This window comes from Pleurodeles waltl, chromosome 6 (assembly GCF_031143425.1).
Source record: "Pleurodeles waltl isolate 20211129_DDA chromosome 6, aPleWal1.hap1.20221129, whole genome shotgun sequence".
NCBI classification, from domain to species: domain Eukaryota; kingdom Metazoa; phylum Chordata; class Amphibia; order Caudata; family Salamandridae; genus Pleurodeles; species Pleurodeles waltl.
Window position 1 is genome coordinate 744,815,439 of NC_090445.1, and position 24,093 is coordinate 744,839,531.

At 43.7% G+C, this 24,093-nt stretch overlaps 1 protein-coding gene across 2 annotated transcripts in view; it reads right to left on the reverse strand.

Annotated features, from left to right (window-relative positions):
• Positions 1-350: 350 nt before the first annotated feature.
• Positions 351-24,093, reverse strand: part of ATRNL1 (attractin like 1) — a 2,088,076-nt gene continuing 2,064,333 nt past the window's right edge. For both annotated transcript variants that reach the window (XM_069239275.1, XM_069239274.1), the window contains exon 29: positions 351-3,015. In XM_069239275.1, the coding sequence (XP_069095376.1) occupies positions 2,891-3,015 (125 nt within the window). In that variant the 3' untranslated portion in view covers positions 351-2,890. The remainder of the gene's footprint in view (positions 3,016-24,093) is intronic.

Genomic DNA, 24,093 nt, shown 5'->3' on the forward strand with positions numbered 1-24,093 from the left:
TCCACAAAATCTGTATATTTTGTACGCAGAATTTCAGCCCCTAGTCCTTCCGGTCCTGGGCCCTTGACAACCAGTGACCAGATACAAATAGTGAAGAACAAGGATGTTATAGACGTGAGGCAGTAGTTGGGGAGTCAAGGACAACTCGGTCACGTTATTTTACCTCCAATATATCACTATTTACCTCGCATTCTCTGTGACCATGAATACATTATTTTATTTTAAGGGTCAATCATGAGGTCAAATGCAAAATCCTTTAAGGGGATAGATGCGGCTGAACCTGGAAGCAGATCTGCAAGGCAGTATCCCTTGTTAACATGTCTTGAGATGCTACAACAGTAAATGGTGGCCAAGGCTTGAGAAAACTAACGAGTGCAGACCAGCCCCTCACACAGGCCCGAACACACTACAGGATATACCACAAAGGCAACAGAACACACTAAATCACAGTAGGCAATGGAAGATAAGGACTGTTATGGGTACCAACAAAAAATCCACAAGGCAATTACGCCTGTACGAATAGGCCCGTCTGCTGATTATGGCATGAAGGGATGGGCTTCAGTATGTGCACCTCACCTGGGCACTAAGCTGTTCCTATCCCCTTCAGGGTGCAATGCAGTCAAGAGCTAACCGAATCAGGAACACTTGCGTTATCGATATTGCTGCAGATGAAAGAAATGTGCCCTCTGGTTGCAGTGTATAATTTGGGTAAGTCTACTGCTTTTGAAGTATACCCTGGCCAACAAGGATGTGGCGCCACTCGCTATCATGTACCAGACTAAATCAAGCCCTATAGAATGCTCAGTTAAGAAATATCTACTTAGGATACCACTATGACTTGTGTTAAACTGAAAGTAAAATAGTGATAAAAGGAACAGTATTTAATTACTCAGAAGCATCTTTCCAGGAAAATCTTGCTTACCAAATAACGGTCAGATGATATGGCTGGTCAATCAGAAAGTAAAGGTCAGGTGGATAAATATTTGAATTCACAACCTGAACTGCTTAGGTGGTAAATGGATGTTCACCTGCATTTAAAACAGACTACCATTCTCTGTTCCTTCATGCCACGAAACACATCACAACTACGTCCCTAAGTTACATATGCATATAAAACAATTTTCTTAGCTTCATTGATCTGTTGGGATAAATATTTTAAAAATGCATCCACCTTCTGGGTTTGGACCAGCTGCGGATGTAGTACTCCTTAACTCCAGAGAATGGCGAATTATGGTCTGAGAATGCCCCCTGAAGACATACATTGGAACTGAGTAATTTAATTCTAGTGGAGACATTGGTCGCCTGCACTGGAAACCTGATCACACAAAGCCTGCCCTTTTAGCCCTCATGTGAAGGAAGACACTACCTCCCTTGGAGGTAACTACAGGGAAGAGGCCTAAGAAGAACAAAAAGCATCTTGAAACGGGAGTGGTTTGGTGCACATCTCCCACCACAACATATCTGCAGAGTACCTCTTAACAGCAAATCTTCTTAACAGTCAAATCAACATGTTTTAAAGTGATATGTACTCATGATTGCGCAATCAGCAATACAACAGGTACCAAAGAGTGTCTTTGTTGCCTTTCAGATAGTTCGTTCATAGTGGGGAGGATTTCAGAACAGTGCATAGCTCTATTGCTGCCACATGCTTCTGTGGTCATCAGTGCCAGATTACCTGCCCGTTCTAGAGATGGTCATGTTTGTTGAAATGGTTGGATGTAGCTATAAGACTGCAGAATCCAATTAAACTGAAAGCAGCCAGAGCATTGCATATTATAGATGTTGTCACTTTAGAGGGGCTGGTTTTACAGTGAGAAACAGATTTAAACATTTTATGCAAATTCATTTTACAGTTTATTCTTCTACAATTGCACATTCAATGGGCTTTTGCCATTTGTGGCCCTGCAGATTTTCTTTCAATTCCAGAGTTAATTTTTAAGGTTGGTATTTTCTTTAAAAAAAAAAAAACAGTTCCACTGTAATTCTCACTCTTTTGATGCACATGAGGGCAAGTCTCTTGCCACAATACCACTTCGCCGTTGATTCACGCCTCTACTCCTCCATTTCAACAATGCTAGCAGTGTGTTGACAACTGAGTGGTCCAAGGGGCCTCAAGCAGGATCTCCCACCTCAGGTCTAAACTTTGGGGTTCCAACACTCACCTGTTACAGAGCCCTTGACTCCCACCCCAGCGTCCCTTTGTACAGTACATTTGTAACGAAACGTTTGGGAGGTAGAATCCTTCAAGATATGCAAAAATTAAATGGACGGGCGCTTTGGTGAGCTGGCACGGGACTTGACACAACCGGTATTGACTCTTTCAATCCATGTTCTCTGTTTTCTGGGCTTCTGTTCCATCCATCGTAACATAGTCTCTTGCCTACCAGAATGGCTTTTCCACATCTGTAAGAATGTCCAATGGAGTACAGATTTCTTCTCCTGGTTCCGAGAATACACATAAACCTTTCAGCTCCAGTCAATGGACTGTGGTCCCTCTCACATCATTGCACATTATACCTCGCAGCTAAAAGGGATAGCCACATGTCACTTAACGTCTGATAAACCCATGAACAATAACATGCAAATAATCAACTATTTTGCCAACACGTTGACCTCATTGTATTCAAAGTCTATTCTGTACCGTTCCTCCCCCGTCTCAGTTTTTGGGTGCTCTGTCTTGGTGATGTGGGGAGCTTGCCAGGGTCAGTGAAGAGACTGACCCAGCAAGTTGCATACGTGTGAAAAGAGCCGGGGCATCTGACCTCCCTCCTTCCACATAAGTGCCTCCATAAAAACTGAGGCTGTTGTGGAAGCCATTTAATTTTAAATAAAAAAGACGCCCAAAAACACTCTTCTCGTTGCAGGGTATACAAAGTGTTGCCGCAGGAATTCAGACACAGGTTCCTTGACGTGTTGGAAGGTGAGGCTTGCGATTCCGGAGGCCTATGCCCTTCTCTTTGCAGTCTGTTGGCTTTTGCTGTGATATGTCTATGAGGGCGCTGGCAATAGCAAGACCTACAAAAAACAAGAGAAGAAAGTCGCATCAACATTTTGGCAAAGCATTCGGTCAAAAGTGACAAACAACAACAAGGTTCAGCAAATGGGCCTACGCAAAGAGCAAACAAAGGCACAGGAACAGGATTTCATTGTTTGCTTACCTGAATTTGGAAATTATTTACAGAAGTGATTTTCATCACCATACTGCTCTAAGCAAACTAATCTTGTGGCCTCCTTGTAGCAAATGGTCCACGCCTGCCCTCCTTACCTCTGCCAACAAACATAAGATGATAGAGGGAATAATTTGCTTACTGCCAAGATCTCTCGCATTGGAGACTTGGAACATAGTTCCATTAACCTCGAGGGCAGCCGTGTATGCCACAACATGGAACTCTCAAGACATCAGGTGTCTCGAGACATCGGGTGTCTCGGTGGGGCGTTTACTGCACCCAGGTAAACCCCGAATTTTCTACATTTCTCACAAATTAAAGGACGCTTCCCAGCAGTAAAACAATTAAGTACTTTAGAAGTAAGATAATAGTAAGCTGACAGAGTTACACTGTATATGGAATGGATGCCATCCACTAGCTCTAGTTATAATTACCTCATCAATTTCACTTTATGAAACACCTCGACTCTGACACCATTACACTGCCATTACCATCGCCTTGAACAAAATGTATGACGGTAAGCAGGTCCAGGCTGAAGAAAAGATTAAGGTTAACAGTGAGAAACAGGGTAGTGATTAGGGTAGGCTAAGGATGCTCCTTTTCCTATCTGGCCACAAAGGCTTGGAATTCACTTCCTCTTCATAGCTGACTGATTCATAATCACCTATCCTTCTGAAAGGCACTGACAATATAGGATAGCTGAGGTAAGGTAATATTTAGTTATTGATAGGGTATTGAAAAGGAATAGTCTTGGGTTAAGGATAAGAAATAGGATAGAGGTAAGGGCTAGGTTAATGGTTGGGGAATGATAAAAGTAAGGATTAGGATTAGCAAAAGGGACAACCTTAAGGTTAGGAGAACAGGGAAAGGTTTGCGATGGGTAATAATGTTGAGTTAAGGGTCAAACGCAAAGCTAGACGCAGTAGTAGTAGACAACATGATTTTGACAATGGAAATTCACGAGACACTGTTGTTGACGTATTGGCATGGATCCTTTTTTAATTCCATGACCTGAGCAATTATTTGTGGTGATCCAAAATAGAAAACTGAACACAAGCTTTAGTAGTCTTATTCCAAAAGGAGGTGGACAATTATTCCCTCCCGTTTCCCTCTGCTCTAGGATCTCCTTGTGAGCGACATCATAAAAATAGCAGTACCTATAAATGATGAACAAATCTAAGTAGATTAAACATGATTGACAACATTGTTATTTCCCAGCACAGTGACTCCTCTATTTAAAGAACAGTTGTTGATATTATTAGTCTTTCAGCAATGGAACGATTGGAAGGGCGTCGTGGATGCAGACAGCATAAATAAATGCTTCAGCAGTGTCCTTGTAAGAAAGATGGTGACCAAGTATCCGGGGAAAATATTTTCTGAAATATCCATGTCACAGCAATTACATATCAATTCTCACTGTACTTAATGTACACAACAACTAGAATTCAACCTCAAAACACCTCTGAAAGGCACTATTCAACAGTTGTACTGTTCATGCAACATGAAAAAACTCTGCCTGACGCAGAGGCAACTCGTTTTTTGTACTTTCGAAGTATTCTATTGTAGCTGAACTTGATTACTGCTTCCTTTTCACCAGACCAAGGAATAGAATTTTGGACAACCACAAACTTTCATTATAACTCTGCTTCTCTAACTTTTCTTCACATAATTTGGTTTGCCGTTTTTGACCATTTTCTATTACACTAATATGCACTTGGAAACATGGTGCCAACGTCTGAACTCAACCTTTTAAGTATGCCTTGAGCTTTGCTCTCCATCATATAAGCGATGCTGTGAAAGCAGCAGAATGACATTGTGCACTCATGTTTAGCTTAGTCTCTAAGGTTATTTCCAATTCTCTACTACTTACACCATTTTAAATTGTGTGTGTTGATTCGCATGAGGGAATTCTGCCGAGTGTTTGATCTCCAACTAGGAGTATATTGCTGGGGGATACCTAAACTACCACAGTCCTGCAGGGAAACCTTTGGAAAGATATGCAGTAAACTTTTCTGGCAGGACCTGGCCTCAAAAACACGAAAAGCAGAGGCAGGAGTTTGCGGTGAGCCCATGCTGCTATTCATTGAGTGCAGGCATTCATAGATCAGCTGAAGTTGAATATGTGGTCTTTGGCTTGTATCACACCCATCCAACTTCAAACCTCAGCAGTGGATTTCAACTGGTAGCTCTCTATCTCTTCAACTTCCAAGTTAATAATAAGTCATTCAGGAAAGTTTAAGCTGGACTCCCGGACTTCCCTTGTATGTAGTCACGTATAAGAGATGTTTCAGATTTACGGAAAACAGCTGAAGCTGCAGTGAGACCAACAGGGAGCACATTGAAAAGGCAGTGCACTTTCCACAGGAAAATATCTGGGCTTTCTTCCAGGTGGCTTTTAATTGCATGTAAAATCTAATTTTTCAGCCACAGAGCATGCATGAACTCCGTTGCCCTGAAAATGGGAGAGATGAGTAATGCTCTCCATTTTGATGAAATTTCTTCAGGGGTGTGTTGACATTTCTAAGGGCCAGAATGTAATCATTTGCCATCTATCTGGTTCCCTAGGTGTCAACACATGTGTAATTCTCTCAAAACTAATTGTATAGGACATTTCCTGATGCATTGTCCCTTTTCTAGGTTGTCTATGACGATAAGATTTTTTTGTGATAGGCTTTCCACGCATGCCACTGGGCACACAATACTTGGTGCTATTTGGCTGTTGTTAAAAATGGGCAATTCCTGTTCTATCAATAATAGAAGGAGCTGATGACCCTGGTTAAACATTACTTTAGGAGAAATGCATTTTTGTCTTTGGATAATCAACAGAGAGAATGCCTTTGCTATAGGTTGGAGTTCTTTGAAAGTCCTCTTTGTTATGTCTATAATTTGGTATTTTACCTGCCCATTTTAAAAATGATTTCCCTCAAATGCTTCTTATTATATACAAAGCCTCCGTTGGTTAATTCAACTGATCGTTATTCAAGGAGCCACCACAAATCGTCTTGTGAAATCCACTTAATAACATCCCCAGCACACACACTGATGCTCATGATCAAACTAAGACAATTAGCAGAGGAAATAATTCATTACCACTTATGGGTGGTCCAAAGAAATTTAATTTAACATGTCAAGATGATGCAGGGCTCGGCAAGAGAGTGGAACCTATATGAGAACACAGTGTAAGACTCAATAAATGTGTGGCATGTAAAATATTAATTTTAAGCACTCCGTTTTTGGTGTTCACTTGGCACCTAAATATTTTAAATGATGAAACTGACATCGTTAAACTCTTAAATGAGGATCTCATTATAGCGTAGATATTTCATCTCAGGATTCATGAGTCTCATTAGTTTCCTTGCCCGTCATGATCCTCCTCCCTTCTGGGGGACTCTAATTCCTTTTAATGACTGATATTTGCCACCATAGCAGCTTACATTTTGCTTTTAACAGAAAAGAAATTATATGTTTTTGGCCTATGGGTGCTTCCACAACATTACAGTTGTAAACAACACAAAATCCTAATCTTACCAAGCATCTACCACACTCGGAGCTATGTAACCTTGGTGGTATCTGTGGGTTTTTAGATTACTGTCGGTAAAAAAGCAATGCTTTGAATTATAAAAGTGTTATTACTTTATTAAGGTAGGTTCTCCGTACTCTTTTGTTTGATTCCGTCACACGTCCAAGTCATGCGACCAAATAACAAAAGTGAGACTTGATATTTGAGACAGTTAACACAAATGGGACCCAACGAACAGACCAAATTAGATTAACATTTGTTCAAGAAGTGGCACCTAAAGAATGTAGATAAGAAAATACATTTTAAGTAGACTATATGGCTGCCTTACAGATCCCCTTGTGAACAACATCATAAAAACAGCAGTATGTATATATTATGAACAAGTCTAAGTAGATTACAAATGATTGACAAACTTATTTCCCAAAACAGCGGTTCTTTAATTTATAGACAGGTTGTTGGTACTAATAGACTTTCAGCATTGGAAAGACTAGAAGGGCGTCCTGGATGCTGACGACATAACTGATGCTCCAGTAGTGTCCTTGTAATAAACATATTGACCAAATAACCAGGGGAAATATTTTTAGAAAAATGGAATTTCAAACAATTTACATTTCATTACGCACTCCTGTCCAAAAAAGGGCTCCTAACAACAGTAGCTCAGACCATAATTCTCCATTCAACAATAAAAAAAAAAATACTTTTAGAAGGATCCTTGTCTGTTTTAGGTACTGTTGAATAGTTGTCTTTATGCGCTCCTTTTACTGTAGACCTTTTGGGTGGCCAAGGTTTGTGGTACTGAAAATACTTGGGGGATGCAGAAGCATTGCCAGCACATATTCCCATTTTGGAATGATAGCCCTGACATGCCCAAACTCTGTCATAATGTCTGTCACGCAAGGGTACTTGAAATTGTAAAAGAACACGTCATGGTGTAGATCCGGCTTCTGAGGAATCATGTGTGGCATCAGATTTACTGACTTTTTCTAGAACTTCAGTATACAACCTAGGCATCTGCAAAATTAGCATAACGTCCTTTTGCCTAAACATGCACATTTTTGGAAAAATTATGTGAAATGGAGACCCAATATTTAGTCCTATATATTAACGCAATATGGGTCCTCGACCATTTTTGATAAAAGGATACATTTCATGCTAAAAAACATAGCAAAAAACACTAGTTCCATCACATGCGTTCTGTTCAATCTCATTGTTCCCATTCTGACATGATAGGATTTTTATCTGAATGGAGTTCAAATTATGCAATGTGGTTAATAGTGTAAGTTCGGGAATTTCACCTAATAAGCGTAACAAGAAATGCAAGGTTAAGTCAGATTATGCCGGTAGCGATAGAAAACAGGGATGACACATACCCTCCTTAACAATTGAAATAAAATAAAATAACAAGGGCAAAGACATCACCCTCTGGTTTAATAATTACAGTATGGTATTCTCAATTCCCCCTACCCACGCTCTTTCTGTACATTATCTCCCTCATGCCCCCTCCTAACGACATGAGGCGGCACTTTTGGAGGCTTATGCAGGGACCACGACTTCACGCATTATATGTTTTACTTTGTTTATTCCTAAAATGGCTTTACGCCCTATTGCACCTCACAACCAATATCCCAACTGTGTTAACCCCTCCTCTAAGTGTAACAACCGGATCTCTTCTTTATTTTATTCCACCCCCCAGGGCTGGTGTATCCAACATTAGGAATAATGCCAGTGGTGTTTAGCTGTGACCTTAGTTAATTAATTAGTCGCATAATTTTCAAGGGTGTTTTTGGAATCGTATCACGCAACTGCGCAGTAGGGATCTACAAATGCGTGTAAACAATTTGAAAAATTATCAGTGGCTAAACATGTTATTGTGTGTGTATAATGTTTAATAAACAGATTTTTTAAAAAAAGTCAGATTATGCCAGCATAACAAAATTTTCACCCGGGCCAAATCGAATAAAGAGGCTTTATAAGCGGGGGCATCGGGTGTGGAAGGATACTGCTTAGTGGCACATTAAGCCCATCTCAGCTTAGGGGACAGCTTCCTCCAGGTATTTAATTGTGGGTAATCAAGAAACCTTTCAGTAATTAACCTTAAATGGCTATCCCAAAAGCACGTGACACAGCACACTGTCCTTGGTAGGACGTCCCTGGTAAACGTCTGGCAATCAGTATACACTAAGACACCTTAAAAACTGACTAGGGCAGTACAGTCTTTGAAGGAAGTGACAGCTGGTGATTTAGGACAAGTAAAGTAAAAAAAAAAAACTCACAGTTAGGGTAGCCACTGAGTGCAGTGTGTATACTTTTATATTTGCATACACATACTAGTGTCATATTGTTTCAGCCTTATGTTTTTAGGAACTTCTAGTTGATTTGCATTGTATCATACGGTCTTCCGCAGGAAGGATATAAATTTCTGTAAACAAAAACTGTCAGTTACCCGTAGAAATAGCTAAGGATAGTTACATGGTAAACTCTCAAACAAAAATGTGCTACAAAAATAATATAGGTAGAACATAGACTATATTATATATATGAATATAAGTGTATTATTCTTAACTCCTCATCAATGTACCTTCAAGATATATTTATCTTTTATGCAGGTAAGTGAACCTACATACATTTACCTTCGCAATCTTGTTGTAGCAAATATTACAGCTGCGATATTTTTGTAGCATGACTTTAAAACTTGAAATTCTGGAAGTGTACCTTATAGGTGTATGACATTTTTTAGGTTAGCCAAAGGCACCACAGTGATCAGGTATAGGCAAACACAACAACCAGTTCCAAAAGGCCAAGGAATAACCAGACTGTCCTTTGATGAACGGTATTAACTGTGAAAAGAGTCTGTTGAACAATCTTTCAGTTTCTACATTTTATACAATGTGAGCTGAGGCCAATGAAGTTGTCCATAATACTTGGTGGTTTTAATGAGTGGTCTTTATACTGCCCTGTAAGGATAATTTAATAAAGGAGAGTTAATGAAAACCGAGAATGCTCCAAGTCATAACTTACAGCTCATCCTAAATCAAAGGGACGACACAAACATGTACCACAAATTAATAAAATCAACCTATATATATTACGAATACATAGAACAATTTGTTTGGAACCATTAACATCCTTAAGTTTAGAGTATAGAATAGTGCAAGAATATTTTTGTGGCACTATACTTTTGTCATTGGGACAGATCGTACGCCTATCATATAGACTTTAAGCTGAACTGGAGCCAATAAGAGCACTGTATGTTTAGTTTGATGCTTTTAGAGATTAGATGAGGATGGTTTGTACATGAAATATTTGTAGATTTGTGGTAGGTCATTATGTTTGGGCTGACCTAGCTGCCCATTTATCTGTACCCTACATGTGATGAGGACGGTCTATTCAAAAAGAGAAGAGGGCAAAAGGGGTCATTTCAATAAGGACTTTGCTGGGAAGACAAGTGGAGGACACAATAGTTGAGGTTCTAAAGCGACCATCATGGTCCAAGCAGAATACATAACTGGTTATTGGGAATGCCGTCCACCTTGTGGTACTTTCCATCCGATCTGCGAGTTACGGTAGAGCCGGCACACGTTTCTCTCTCACTGATTGCTCCAGTTCGGTTCAGTTTCAAATGAATGATTTGATTTGGTCACCCTTTCACAATGATATTCTCTTTTAGGCTTTAAAACAGTTGCTACACCAAGTACAAGACAGAGAGAAGGTTAGACAGGGAGAAAGAAAAAGAAACGGAGGGGAGAGCACGTGTGTGAAAAAGACATAATGCAAGAGAAGAGAAAGATGGTTAGGGAACAATGATATGGAGAGCGATGGAAAGAAGGAGAGGGTATTACAGAGAGAGACGGAAGAAGATTTGTGAGGGAGCATGTGAAAGACGCTGAAATAAGATATATGATATGGAGAAAAAGAGAAGGATAGGAATAGAGAAAATGAAGAAAATATGAAGGTGATAAGACAGGAAGACGGATGGAAGAAACGGGGGGCAAAGCATGTGTGACAGAACCTGATGAGAGCAAGCAGGCCAAAGAGAGAGAAAGGAAGTTAGAGACAAAGGGGCAGAAAGCGAGATGATGTGAGAGGCACAGAGTGTAATGGAGAAGGATCTTTACAAGCATTTATGAGAGAAGAGGTGTTGAGCTAGAGAGAAAACGTGGTGATGCAAGATGTTTACAAAGAGTGTAAGCAAGTATGCACGAGAGGAGGAGACACTGAAACTGAGTGAAAGCATGTGATGAAAGATGAGAAAATTAGAGACAAAAATATATAGCAAGAGAAGATAGAGCAGGAGAGAGAGATGAATAAAGAACATTTTAAGCGAGAAGTAGTCTGGGTTTGGAAAGAATAATGGAGGGATATGGAGAAAGACAGCGAGCCAGAGAGAGGTGACTAAAGAGATGAAAGAAGCCATAATCGACAGAAGAAACTGAACAAAGGCAGAGTGGTAGTACTGCGCAGCTGTGACTCTATGGGAATGGAGAATGACTTTTCAAGTGTAAAAGTGCTTAGGATGACGTCTTAAGATACAACCTAACCTCTATTATGGCACAAGCAACGAGAATATTGTGATGTCTTCTTCCTAAAAGATTCCACAACAAGAGAGGTTACTTGCTCTGCACGGAGTCCATATACGTCCTCAGAATTGGGGAGCACAGAGACTTGCTGTATGTTACAATAATCACGGGCACATTGAGGTGCAGACTCTGCCAATTAGGTTTTCTTCCCACAATCAACCTGCAGAATACAAACAGTGCGGGTCCAGGCAGGCCCTAGCTTCCTAGAAGGCTCATGGGGCACAGTTAACATTGGTGAAGGAGGTGTGCTGGCAACAGGTCCCAAGAGTGCGCGCAGTTCACTGCAAACCAATAAGGACTGGATTTTCCTTGCTTGCATTGGGGCCCGTGGCACCCTTGGTATGGCAAACACAGGCACATTGATCACCTTGCTATGGGGGCCAATGCCCATGGGGCATAATGTCTGATGCCCCCCACTCCAACATATTGTGGGGGACTACACTGCATTGCCACGGTGTTGCTTCTGCTTGGCAAGAGCAAACAAAGTAACAGCTGGCCAGCTCCGAAGGCAGCACAGGAGGCTAGTGAGGATGTATTTCCCCTCCCCATCGAAGCATAAACTGACAACTCTTATCAGGACATACATTGGGTCGTATTTATTACACAGTACATTCAAATAAAATAAAGAAATTAGAAATTCAAATTGAGGGTTAGCATGGACATTTGTTAAGGACATTGCCTAATATTCAAGATGTCAGATGAAACTGCCTGGTAACAATAAAGACAACAACTACATCACATTTGCACTCAAGACAAATGCACTAATCACCCGTTTTGGGGATGGTGGGAGGGGTTGTTCCTAGGCAACCATCTAAGATCCAGCATCCTAGACTTACCCCTATACCAAGCCCTTAGTGGTCGATGTCAAGTGTCATAGGGTGAGAGCTCATTTCATTTAAATGAAAGCATACCACCACCACCAAAGCCGTACTTGGGAAAAACTGGCAGTTATTAATATTGAAACACCCGTAACTCGCACTGTTCTAAGCAAGATGCGATAAACAGAGTACTGCTACTGCACCTTACCCTCACTTAACTATGCTAGTACAGCTAACGGAGGAACAGAAAAAACAAAAGGGAGTAACAATCCCATTCCTACCCAATAGAAGAAACACCTCTCAAACCAAATACAAGGGTTGGACAGGTGGAAACAAAGTTCCTATGAGCAGCGCTCATATGCAGTACTTGTCACAGGCATAAAGAGGGAATATAACTTGAGACAAGCACTTTCATAGCCTGCACTTTGCACTGCCATGAGCACTAGAATGCAATGCTAAGAACATTATGGCCCGTTCAGTGATGACCTGGGATCAGCTGCAGGTGTCGGATGAGAACTTCCAGTCAGCATGACACAATATCTACTGTCTCCCCGGCAGTGCAGGATCCGCTGTCAGTCTGCTGCCTAATTACGCAGACTGCAGATTTTTTAGTCTGCTTCTATTAATCCCTTTGTTTGGCTGGGCCTTCTAAACAGCACATGCCCTGTCTGTTGCGTGGCATATTGTGGCTTACCAAAAGCATGAAGGGGCTTGGATCTAGCCCATTGCATACTATTGGCTGCCTTTCCTTGCACTCTCATTTGTCTACTTCTTATTCATGTCCCTGCTTGTCAGTCTCATGTTTGTCCCTGCCACGGAGCACTGCCTCTTTACAGTCTCTTTGACTGGGCGGCACTGCTGCTTCCAGTGCTTGCTTTTCAAGCACTACTTTTATGTTTTGTGTGAAGGACTCCACTAGAGTGCGTTTCTTTTTGAGCTGTCTCCTTTGTGTACGTTTTTCTCCTGGCCTCTGGGTTGCTCTCTGTTGCCCGATTTCTTCTCCCTACCCTTCTCCCTTTTGTGCTCTTCTGTGTGCTTCTCCCCATTGTTTTCCCCAGCCTGAACAATCTGTGCTGCTTTTTTCGAGCCCCTGCATTGCTTTTGCTTTTGCCCTCCTCCTGTTGCTTGTGCGCCCCCTTCCATGCTGTGATAGTGTTGACCCACCCTACCCTTCACTGTGTTGCTTTGCCATTTGCCCCAACCCACCCCGTGTTGCTTCACCACTTTCCCGCCCTTAACTTTCGGACATTTAGTTTTCTGTTTAGTTACCGATCTGACTCGGATTGGTAACTAAAAAGAAAAAAAAAGCACCTGTGTCATTTTGGAAGCACGCTCAGGCATAGTGTCCCTGCTTCCAAAATGAAATAAGTGGCACCATCAAAGGCTTTTTTGCGGATACTGTGCAACGTGGCTAAAAACCAGTGGCAATGCCAATGGGTTACAAATGCAAGACACATTGGCTTTACAGTGATTGTTTTCCCGGTGTGAGTAAGTGCACGATACCACGAGCTACGATTGAGAACTAAAGAAAGGCATGGACTTAGGACCAGGTTACAGTTCCAAACACCTACTGATCTAGCGGTAAAGCAACTAAATTATGGATCTAATCCTTTGAAAACCACAGATACAGTGGTTCCATGGCTGTTTATCTTAACAGTGCAATCTCTATCATGTTTTTCCCTTTGGCTAGATGGTTAACTCGTTTGCACATACAATGAATTACCTCAAAGAAAGATTTTCAGTTATGTATAATTCACTATTTTGAATACATGTAGAAAAAATGGGTTACAAAAATATACATTTTTTGATTCCATAAAACTCACTATGTACAAATACTGTACATTCATAAACACATTTTTACACAGGTCATCGATGTAATGTTAAACATTCAACACAAGTATTCTACCACACGATCACAAAACCTTTTCATTTGACCTAGAGGGTCTGAAGGTCACTCACATTACAACTTGTCAATTAAAACTCCTGGATACCACTGAAAGACAGTCAGCCTCGGGTTTAATATTAGCTGCTGCAATGACCTTCTGTTGAAGACTGGTAGCACCAGGGCTTGGGAAAGGACTATTCGAGGTCGCCCAAGGAGGTCACGGCCATGTGCAGCGCGGCAGGCACAGTAAAACACTGGCTTGTTTGGAAATCTATCTTCCACGTCTGATATCAGCGAAATAAAACCAGAACCATTAACGACGTATAAAACATACAAACGCGCGCTATAAAAACAGGACACACAGCAAATGAGGTTGTAAAACACTCAAGCGGGCAAACAGTTTCCATCAAGCGCGAGAACATTTCTAGGGTAGGCGGAGCGGCGGGAAGCAGTGCTGGGCACGGCTCCCTCAGCGCCACTCCGGCCTGTCATTAACTTTTCATGCCCAATGAAGCTGATTTGCTTAGAAATTAAAACCTAGTTCTCCTTGTCCATACAAGACTGGGGGAGGCGGGGGCGCTGTTCAAGGTTTGGAACAAAGGCGAGAGCCAATAAATGCTTTTTTCCCCGTAGACGTCCGATTTTGAAAGACATTCCATTATTACTGCATTTATGAATTATTCAGCATAGCCATAACAAAAATATGCACACACGAATAATGTCACATTTGTTACGCTCGGCGTGCGTTGTACCCCTTCTTTCTTCCTGTAGCCTTTTCAGCATATATGGCACACAGTGACGTAGCCATCTTGTCTTTGAATAATTTTCACAGGTCAACTTGAAAAAAAACGAAATGCCATTTACTTTTAAGAATAACGATTTACCACGGACGGATGAAAAATAATTTTAAAATGGGTCAAAAACAGTGGCCTGTGTGGCCAACATAGGGTGACAATGCTGGCTTACTAATCGCCTGTCTGGCTGCTGGAGGAATGGGCCCAGAATAGGTTTCCTTTCCAGCTTTATTTCACTTACTTAAACAAAAGCGTTCAATGTTAGGCAGCAAGAGCCCTGCAGTACTACACCATAGTTATAGACGAGACCGAAAAGGTTTCTGGGTATAAGGCATTGAGACTGTAGGGTGGTTAAGGGACAGGAGTGAGAAATCGGTGGTCACCGGTGTGGTGGTACCTGGAAACTGCCTGCTTGGCAAACCTTCTCCCAGGAGTGCATAAAAACAGCATCAGTTAAAAACCATTGCTCAACCCTGACCTCTGTCTGGCAGGTGGTGAAGGCAATGTGTTTGAGTTACAAAAATGCGTAGGAAAGACTCTAATTTACAACTACATACTCTGGACAAGTATTATTCTGCTCTTTTCTTATGTGTGCCCACTCTGCATTGTTGACGGTGTGGCAAGGCCTACACAATTAAAATTACATTCAGCACTATTTTAAGAAAAGGCGTGATGGCTTTATAATAACTACTATAGATGGGAGCAGTGTAACAAGAAACATGCACTGAAACCCCACATAGAGTGGTCAGTAAAGTAACGTGCCATGTGCTACAACTGCCAACACATCTGCTGCAAAAAAAAGTGCAATCATGGACATTGCCCAAAGACAATACCAAACAAGACAATCAACACAAGTCTGAAGCACAACATCCAGCAAATACTATTCAAATGATCACACTCTACAGTCAGAATTCAACATTAGAAAAATGCATTTAACATACAAAAATGTCTTTAAATTGGGTAATAAAAGATAAAGAAATTTCTGTATTTTGAATAAATCAGTTTTTTGAATATAGCCTTAGAACCCGCCGTAGCGGGCTCTACCGGCTATTAAAGGCCCGCTCCCCGCGTTAAATGCCCGAGCCGAAGGCGAGGGCATTTAACAAGGGAGAGGGACTTTAATAGCCGGTAGAGCCCGCTACGGCGGGTTCTAAGGCTATTAGAACATTCTGCCACACAGGGCAGAATGTTCTATCAAAAAAAAAAATGTTCACGGAGCCCGAGGGGATTTAAATCCCCTCGGGCTCCGTGAGGCTTTGTTCACAGCTGTTGCTGTGAACAAAGCGAACATTGGAATGTTGGCGCTGCGGGCTTTTACCGGCCTGTAAAAGCCCGCAGCAGTCCATTGTCTTCAATGGACATGCCAACATTCCAATGTTCTAATATAAATTCTGACTGTAGAATGTGATGTACAAGTTACTTCCCTTTGGTAACAAAATATCTGGTAGAGACATTCTAGTTGCAGATTCCTTAACTTAGAATTTCCCCCAGGCGTCAGACTGGATCCAGAGATTTTTCTTTGAGCAATACCCTTGCGTGTCGGTAGGTGGTGTCGGTTGACTCCGCAGGCGTCGTAGTTTCCGTGATGTTGGTGGGAGTAATATATAGATGCCGCCCTCGCACAGAGACGTCAGTTTCTTTTAACGACTTTCCACGCAAAGCGCAGAGCCGCTAGGAACACTGAGATTGGTGCGCCAGAGCTAAGGACCTGAAAGGGGGAATCCATGTCCCTAGAGATCAGTTCGCAAGCGGGGAGGATGGGTGGGCGGTAAGGAATCTGCAACTAGAATATGTCTCTACCAGATATTTCGTTACCGAAGGTAAGTAACTTGTACATCTGATAGAGACTTCTAGTTGCAGATTCCTTACCTTAGTATAGATACCCAAGCAATGCCATCCTCAGTGGTGGGCTGCAAACCAAAATCATACTAGGAAGTCCTGCAGGACCGAATGACCAAAGTAGCTGTCCGACGGACCTAACTGTCCAGACAGTAGTGCTTAGTAAACGTTTGCAGGGACGCCCACGTAGCTGCCTGGCAGATATCCAGGACAGGAACTCAGTGTGCTAAAACAGTGCAAGCAGCAGTTGCTCCGGTGGAATGAGCACGCAAGTCCTCAGAAGGTTGCTTCTTGGCCAAAGAGTAGCACATTTTGATGCAAAGAAGCACCCATTGAGAGATGGTACGCTTCTGCACCGCCTTCCCTTTTTTAGCACCTACATACCCAACGAAGAGTTGATCGTCCACCCGGAAATCTTTAGTACGATTAATGTAGAACGCCAACGCTCTTTTTGGGGCCAGACAGTGGAGTCTCTCCTCCTCATGGGAAGGATGTGGGGGTGCGTAGAAGGTAGGCAGAGTGATGGACTGGCCTACATGAAAGGGTGTAACCACCTTAGGAAGGAAGAAAGCACTAGTGCACAATACTACTTTGTAAGGGTGCACAGACAAGTATAGAGGTTTTGAGGAAAGGGCCTGAAGCTCACTCACCCTGTGAGCAGAGGTGATAGCAACAAGAAAGACAGTTTTGAAGGTGAGGAGCCGCAAGGGGCAATTATGCATTGGTTCAAAGGGAGTACACATCAAATAAGTAAGGACAAGATTGAGGTCCCACTGAGGCATGATAAATGGAGTGGGAGGGAATAAATGGGTGAGTCCTTTTAGGAATCTACTCACAATAGGAGATTTAAAGAATGAGGGCTGATCAGGTAGCCTAAGAAAGGCCGAAATGGCAGATAAATACCCTTTAAGGGTACCCAAAGCAGAGCCCTACTGGGCCAAAGAAAGAATGAACAGAAGAACCTCAGATAGAGGGGCAGAAAGGGGATCAACAGATTTGTTGGTACACCATGCCACAAATTAATTTCAATGACAGGCGTATACAGTTTTGGTTGATGGACGCCTGGATGCCAAGATAACATCCCAGACTTCGGGTGGAAGTGCAAAAGCCGTCAATTGTCGCCGATCAATCTCCACGCATGAAGGCGGATGTTGGACAGGTTCGGGTGAATAACCGCCCCCTGTTGCTGCGACAGAAGGTCCGCCCGAAGAGGCAGTCTGAGTGGAGGATCGATGGAAATGCTCATTGGCTCTGGATACCATACTCTCCGTGCCCAGTCCGGAGCCACCAAGATGAATTGAGCCCAGTCGTTCCTGATTTTCTTGAGAACTCTGGGCAGAAGAGGTATAGGCGGAAAGGAGGCCGGAGTTCCACTCGGGACGAAAATCGTCTCCTTGCGAGTGCCACCTTGGAAACTACAACGCGCAAAACAGCTAACATTGTGCGTTCTCTGCGGAGGCGAACAGATCTAACCAAGGCTCTCCCCACTGCTGAAAGAGAACTTGTGCCACCTCCGGATGGAGATGCCATTCGTGAGCGGCTGTGCATCGACGGCTGAGTTTGTCCGCTCTGGCGTTGAGGGAACCCGCCAGATATTGAACCATCAGGGTAATGCCTTGATGTTCCAGCCATGTTCAGAGGCAAAGTGCCTCCTGACAAAGGGTCCAGGACCCTACTCTGCCCTGTTTGTTGCAGTACCACATGGCAGTAGTATTGTCTGTGAAAACCTGCACAACTTTCCCTTTGAGAGAGGCAAGGAATGCTTTCAACGCAAGCCTGATCGCACAGAGCTCCAGAAGACTGATATAGAGCCCAGACTCCACCAGAGACCAGAGTCCTCTGATCTCTGCCTCTCCCATGTGGCCACCCTAACCCAGAAGTGACGCATCTGTCACTATAGAGAGATCTAATTGTGGAAAGGACAGGGATCTGCCGTGGACCCAATACAGATTCGAAAGCCACCACTGCAAGTCTTTCACAGTCGCCTCCAAGATCTGGACCATGTCTGAGAGATTACCCTGATGCTGCACCCACTGGATCTTCAGGTCCCACTGCAGAGCCCGCATATGCCCTCTGGTATGTGTTACTAGCAGGATGCTGGAAGAGGCCATGAGGCCCAGCAGCCTCAGAGTCAGTCTCACCGAAACCCAAGACCGAGGCCGAAAGATCAGAATCATAGCCTCAATGTCTTGAACTCGCTTTTCGGGAGGATAAGCCCGAAACTGCACTGTGTCCAAAACAGCTCAGATGAAAGGGAGCATCTGAGACGGAGTCAGGTGTGACTTCGTCACGTTTATAGTCAACCCTAGCGTGTGCAGGAGGTTCGCCATAGTCTGAAGGTGGGAGACAACTTTCTGGGGCGAGTCCTCCTTCAACAGCCAGTCGATGAGGTAGGGAAGACTTAGAACCCTAACCTGCCCAGATGAGCTGCAACCACGGCCATCACTTTCATGAACACCCGAGAGGCACTGGTAAGGCCGAAGGGGAGCACGGTAAACTGAAAGTGCTCGTGACCTACCACGAATCATAGGTAAAGCCTGTGGGCAGGCAGGATGGGGATGTGGAAATAAGCGTCCTGCAAGCCCAACGCTACCATCCAGTCTCCTGGATCCAAGGAAGACAGAACCTGAGCCAGGGTGAGAATTTTAAATTTCTCCTTCTTGAGGAAGTAGTTTAGGCCCCGAAGGTCTAGGATACGATGTAAGACCTTGTCCTTTTTTTATATCAGAAAGTAGCAGGAATAACAACCATGACCTACTTCGGGCATAGGGACCTTTTCTATAGCTCCCTTGGCCAAGAGAGCTGTGACTTCCTGGTGGAGAAGCGCCAAATGATCCTCTGGAAGGTGACTGAAGGATGGAGGCATGGTTGGTGGAGCAGATTCGCAGGGAGGGAGTAGCCCTTTCGAACTACCTGCAAAACCCACCTGTCCGTGGTAATGTTTTCCCACTGGGTAGGTGATGGCGAATCCTGCCACCAACTGGACGGGAGTGAGGGGACGGACTAGGAGGGTTTGGAGGCTGCAGTGGGGATAGAGGTGGACTGGGCAGACCTCTGGTTCCCTGTCCCACAGCCACATGGGATTCCACGTCCCCGGCCACGCAGCGGCTGAACAACAAGGGTGGCACAGTGGCTGGGTGGAGGACGTGACAGGGAGCCCCTTCTGTGGCCACAACGCACTGTGGGGGGTGAAGGGGAGAGGAAAGACTGAGGGACCGAGCCGTAGCCCGGGTGCCCTTGAATCTCTCCAAGGCCGAGCCCGCTTTGTCTCCGAAGAGACGTGAGCCATCAAAGGGCATGTCCATGAGTGACTGCTAGACATCCCCAGAAAAAACAGAAGTACGCAACTAGGCGTGGCGTCGTAAGGCTAGTCGTAGCAACCGATCTGCCCTGAGAGTCGGTCGTGTCCAGCCCACAACGGATTGTGAACTTTGCCACATCTCTCCCATCGTTCACAGCTTGGGAAACGATAGCACGGGCCTCCTCCGGTATCTGCAGCAGGACTTGCGCAACCGTATCCCACAAAGAGTAGGAATAGCGGCCCAAAAGGCATGCAGTGTTCACAGACCGCAGTGCAAGATTGGAGGAGGAAAATAACTTCTTGCCAAACTGTTCCAGCCTTTTGGATTCCCTGTCCGGGGGTGCGGAAAGGAATGTGCCTGAAGAAGAGGAAGCCTGGATAACAAGACTCTCAGGCATGGGGTGTTGGGAGAGGGATTGCGATAGTCCTCTTCACAGGAGCCCCTGTATTGGGTTTGGGCCAGGTACCCAAAAGGACATTGGTGAGGGCTTCAGTAAATGACAAAAGGAGTCCTGAACTAGAAGCCCCAGGCTGAAGCACCTCCGTCAGAAGATTAGACCTGACCTCAACAGTGGGAAGCTCAAGACCAAGGACCTCAGCTACCCTAATGACCACCATACCATAAGCATCAGGAGAAGTTTCCAAACCACTGGCTTCGCCCAATTCCTGAGCCCAGTCCATAGAAGGGTCATCCTGGTATTCATAAGGGTCCAGGGACCCCTCCAATTCCTCCCCATATTCGTACCCATAAGAAAAAGGGTCTGAATCCGACCTGTAGCGAATAGGCCCCATCGAAGTCGAAGGTGGCGTCGGCCGTCGCCGCTCCGATTCATCGGGGATAAGATTTGGGTTGACGTCGATAGTGGACACTACCGACATCAGGAGCGTCAATACTCAACCCGGTGCTGGGGAAGATCTCAAGGGTGCGACCAGTGCGGATCCGCGCACGGATCCGGACGCGCTCACTTGAAGCCTTCGGGTGCATGGCCCGGCACTCGGAGAACGATTTCGGGTCGTGGTCGTGCTGGAGACACCACAGACAAACCCGAAGAGGATCCGTCACCGACATTGTACGATGACAGTCCTTGCACGACTTGAAACCAGCCTTCGGGGACATCCTCGACGCACCAAATTTCACACAAAAAACTCAACAAAATGGTCAAATTCAGTCAAAAATAGACCAGGGTAGCTCATCTCCGAATCAGCGAGTGGCGCGTAAAGAAAAGAACTGACGTCACTGCGTGAGGGCGGCATCTATATACTACTCACTACGTCATCACGGCGACTACGATGCCAATGATGCCCGCAGGGTCGACCGACGCCACCTACTGAGGTGCAAGGGTATTGCTCGAAGAAAAATCTCTGGATCCAGTCTGACGCCTGGGTGAAATTCTAAGGTAAGGAATCTGCAACTAGAAGTCTCTATCAGATAATTGGAATAGTATTTGCTGGATGTTGTGCTCCAGACTTGTGTTGATTGACAGCTTTATTCTATCAATCTAGGGTTGGCTCAAAAACAAAGAAACTAAGTATGGTGGTGGAAAAACCAACTCCAGAACAGGAAGTGCTACAGGTTAAACAGTCCACAGGCTGTAACACCTGCGAACTAAGTCAAGACCGCCGACACAAAAGGTCTACAAATAAATATATCTGTAGTACACACAGTGCCATTATCTTTTTTATGTTTAGTAGGGGGCTGTGGAATTGGAGGGTTAGTTAGCCTGTAATGGTTGAAATGGTTGAAAAACCACCACTTAATTTTTGCTGGAGGTTGCCAGTGGACACCACTGGCACATATTTGTGCTCTTTGGCAGGACTCTTTAGTTTGTTCAATCAAGCAGACATAATTGCACCTTATCACTCTTTTGCTAGGGATAAACTGTTCCCCTTTCTTCCCAGACACACGTGTTTTAATAGGCACCCACATCTCTGACCTATAATGAGACAGCTTTTGATTTGAATAACAATGAATGTAAAGTTGGCAGGGCTGTAATTTCCATGAGGTGTGGTGTATAGAACCTGTTTTTTTCTAGAAAAAAAGTAAGCATGCCTAGGCCAACCAAAGCTGGTGCCCTGCTAAATATTATCGGTAATGTACTTGTCTTCATTTCAGATGTGTTTTAGCCATCATGGGATGGGAAGCTCCTTGAAGACTCCTCAGCAATGAAGGTTCCTAAAGCCATCAGGATTTTGATTGTGCTTACATAGGACACATTCCATTTAAAATTTGCCCTTTCTATTTGAGTTTGATCAACAGATTGTGAAGTGATTTCAGTTCTGCTGCGACATGGCTGAAATAATTTAGAACCCAGATTATGGAGGCACTGTAGAGCGTCATGTACAATTTTATGCTCCTGAATATCAATTACAAGTGTACTGTTTTTCCACTTCTAGATTCACAAAATGAGCATTTCCAATAAAACGTGCATTTAGTCAAGTTAGAAAGTTTGTGCTGGGACTTTTTTCCGGATACTGTTGTAGGGCCCACTTAATAGTTTAAAAGCTGAGACTGCATGTGTTCCTTATTTTCCAAAATCATCAACTCTTCTTGAAAGCTCGTTAGAGCAGACAATGCCTACCACATGTGAAGTGGCTGCTAATTGTGAGTGACAGACACAGACAATTTTATTTTAAGAACGGTGCTGCTTCCACTGCAAATACAAGTTGCATCATGGCTATCAAGGTTTCTCCTAGGACTTGCCAAACTTGGCCCTACGTTTCCTAACTCCCACAGGTCCATGGTGACTCGCCCTCATCCTCCTTCCCTCTGTTTGTTGTCTGTGTTGGCTTGCCCCCAAAACCCTTCTCTCGTTTGTTATTCATGTTGGCTTAACCACATCCTCCCTTCCTCAGTTTGTTATCCATGTTGGCTTGCCCCACCCCCACTCACCCTCCCTCCTTCCATTGTCTGTGTTGCCTTGACCTTTTGCTCCCTCCGTTGTCCACCTTGGCCCCCCTATTTACCATAACAAAAAAGTCCTGTGACGTGGACACAGCTGGCCTTGTCATACCCTTTTTTTCCCTACACCTTCTGCTTTAAGTGTTGCCTCTCCCGTCACTGTGTTGCTTTTTGCCCTGCCTTCTGCTAGCAATAAAACAAGCATTGTCAAAGCCAATAAGTCTCACCTATGTAACAGCTATTGGCTTTGTCAATATTTTGTTCAACCATGTTGTACAGCAGCATACGAGGGCGAGTGCAACACGGGCTGTGAAGGGGAGAAGCTCCCAGGTGAGACAGCTAAACAGAGAGAGATGGAAGGGGAAGAGAGGTACATAAGGGAGATAGCTGGAAAATGCATAAACTCTCATGGAGTGCTCAGCCAAAAAGAAAAAAGTAGTGATAGAAATATAAGCAGTGGAAGGGTACAAGTAATAAGTCCATGCTCCAGGGGAAGGAAAAACACAAGAAGTGAAAGGAAGATGACACACCCTACCAAATAAAAGTAAGCTAATGGGAGAGACAATAAAGGCAACAAATGGTAAGCAGCAGAAGGGCTCTAAGCCCACTGTAAGCTGACAATAGGTCTCTCTGCAAACAGACAACTTGTGCTGTCCGGTAGGCGAGACCTAAAAAATCAAAAAAGCACTTTTGCAAACATTAGAAATGCATAATTTAGTGGATTTTCTGTGTTGGGGACAATGCACTGAAGATTTCCCTATGAACTACCATTGCATTTTGTAAATCATCAAAAATCTGACTTCCGTGTGAATCATAGGGTTGCTTGTGATTCATTGAGTTACATATTTTCCTGGAATAGGGCCCAAAGAATTTACTGATGAGAATATTTACACATGGTACCTTCTAGGAAAAACAGTGATGTTTGGCAGTCTTAAAATACCTAATAAGTCAAATCGTCTTTGGCACACTTCAGTAGCATCTCACAGGAATCCATAACATCCTTAGTCACCCACAATATGAAATTATGAAAAATGAATCAAACAGGACTGCAAATTTGAGCTGCTTCCCTGACTAACTGCTCAAAAAAGACATTGGCTGTGAGCAGAAGTAGCCTGCCCTGCACACTTATCTCAAGGCCGGAACACACATTCTTAGAACACAGCTTTGCTTCTGAGATCCCGATAGTTGTTGCTGCTGTTCGCCTTGTTGACATCTAGAAGCGACAAGCTCTGTGGCCTACTGGCCAAAGTACAAGTGTATTAGTGAAATGCACTCACTCATTACCCAGGATAT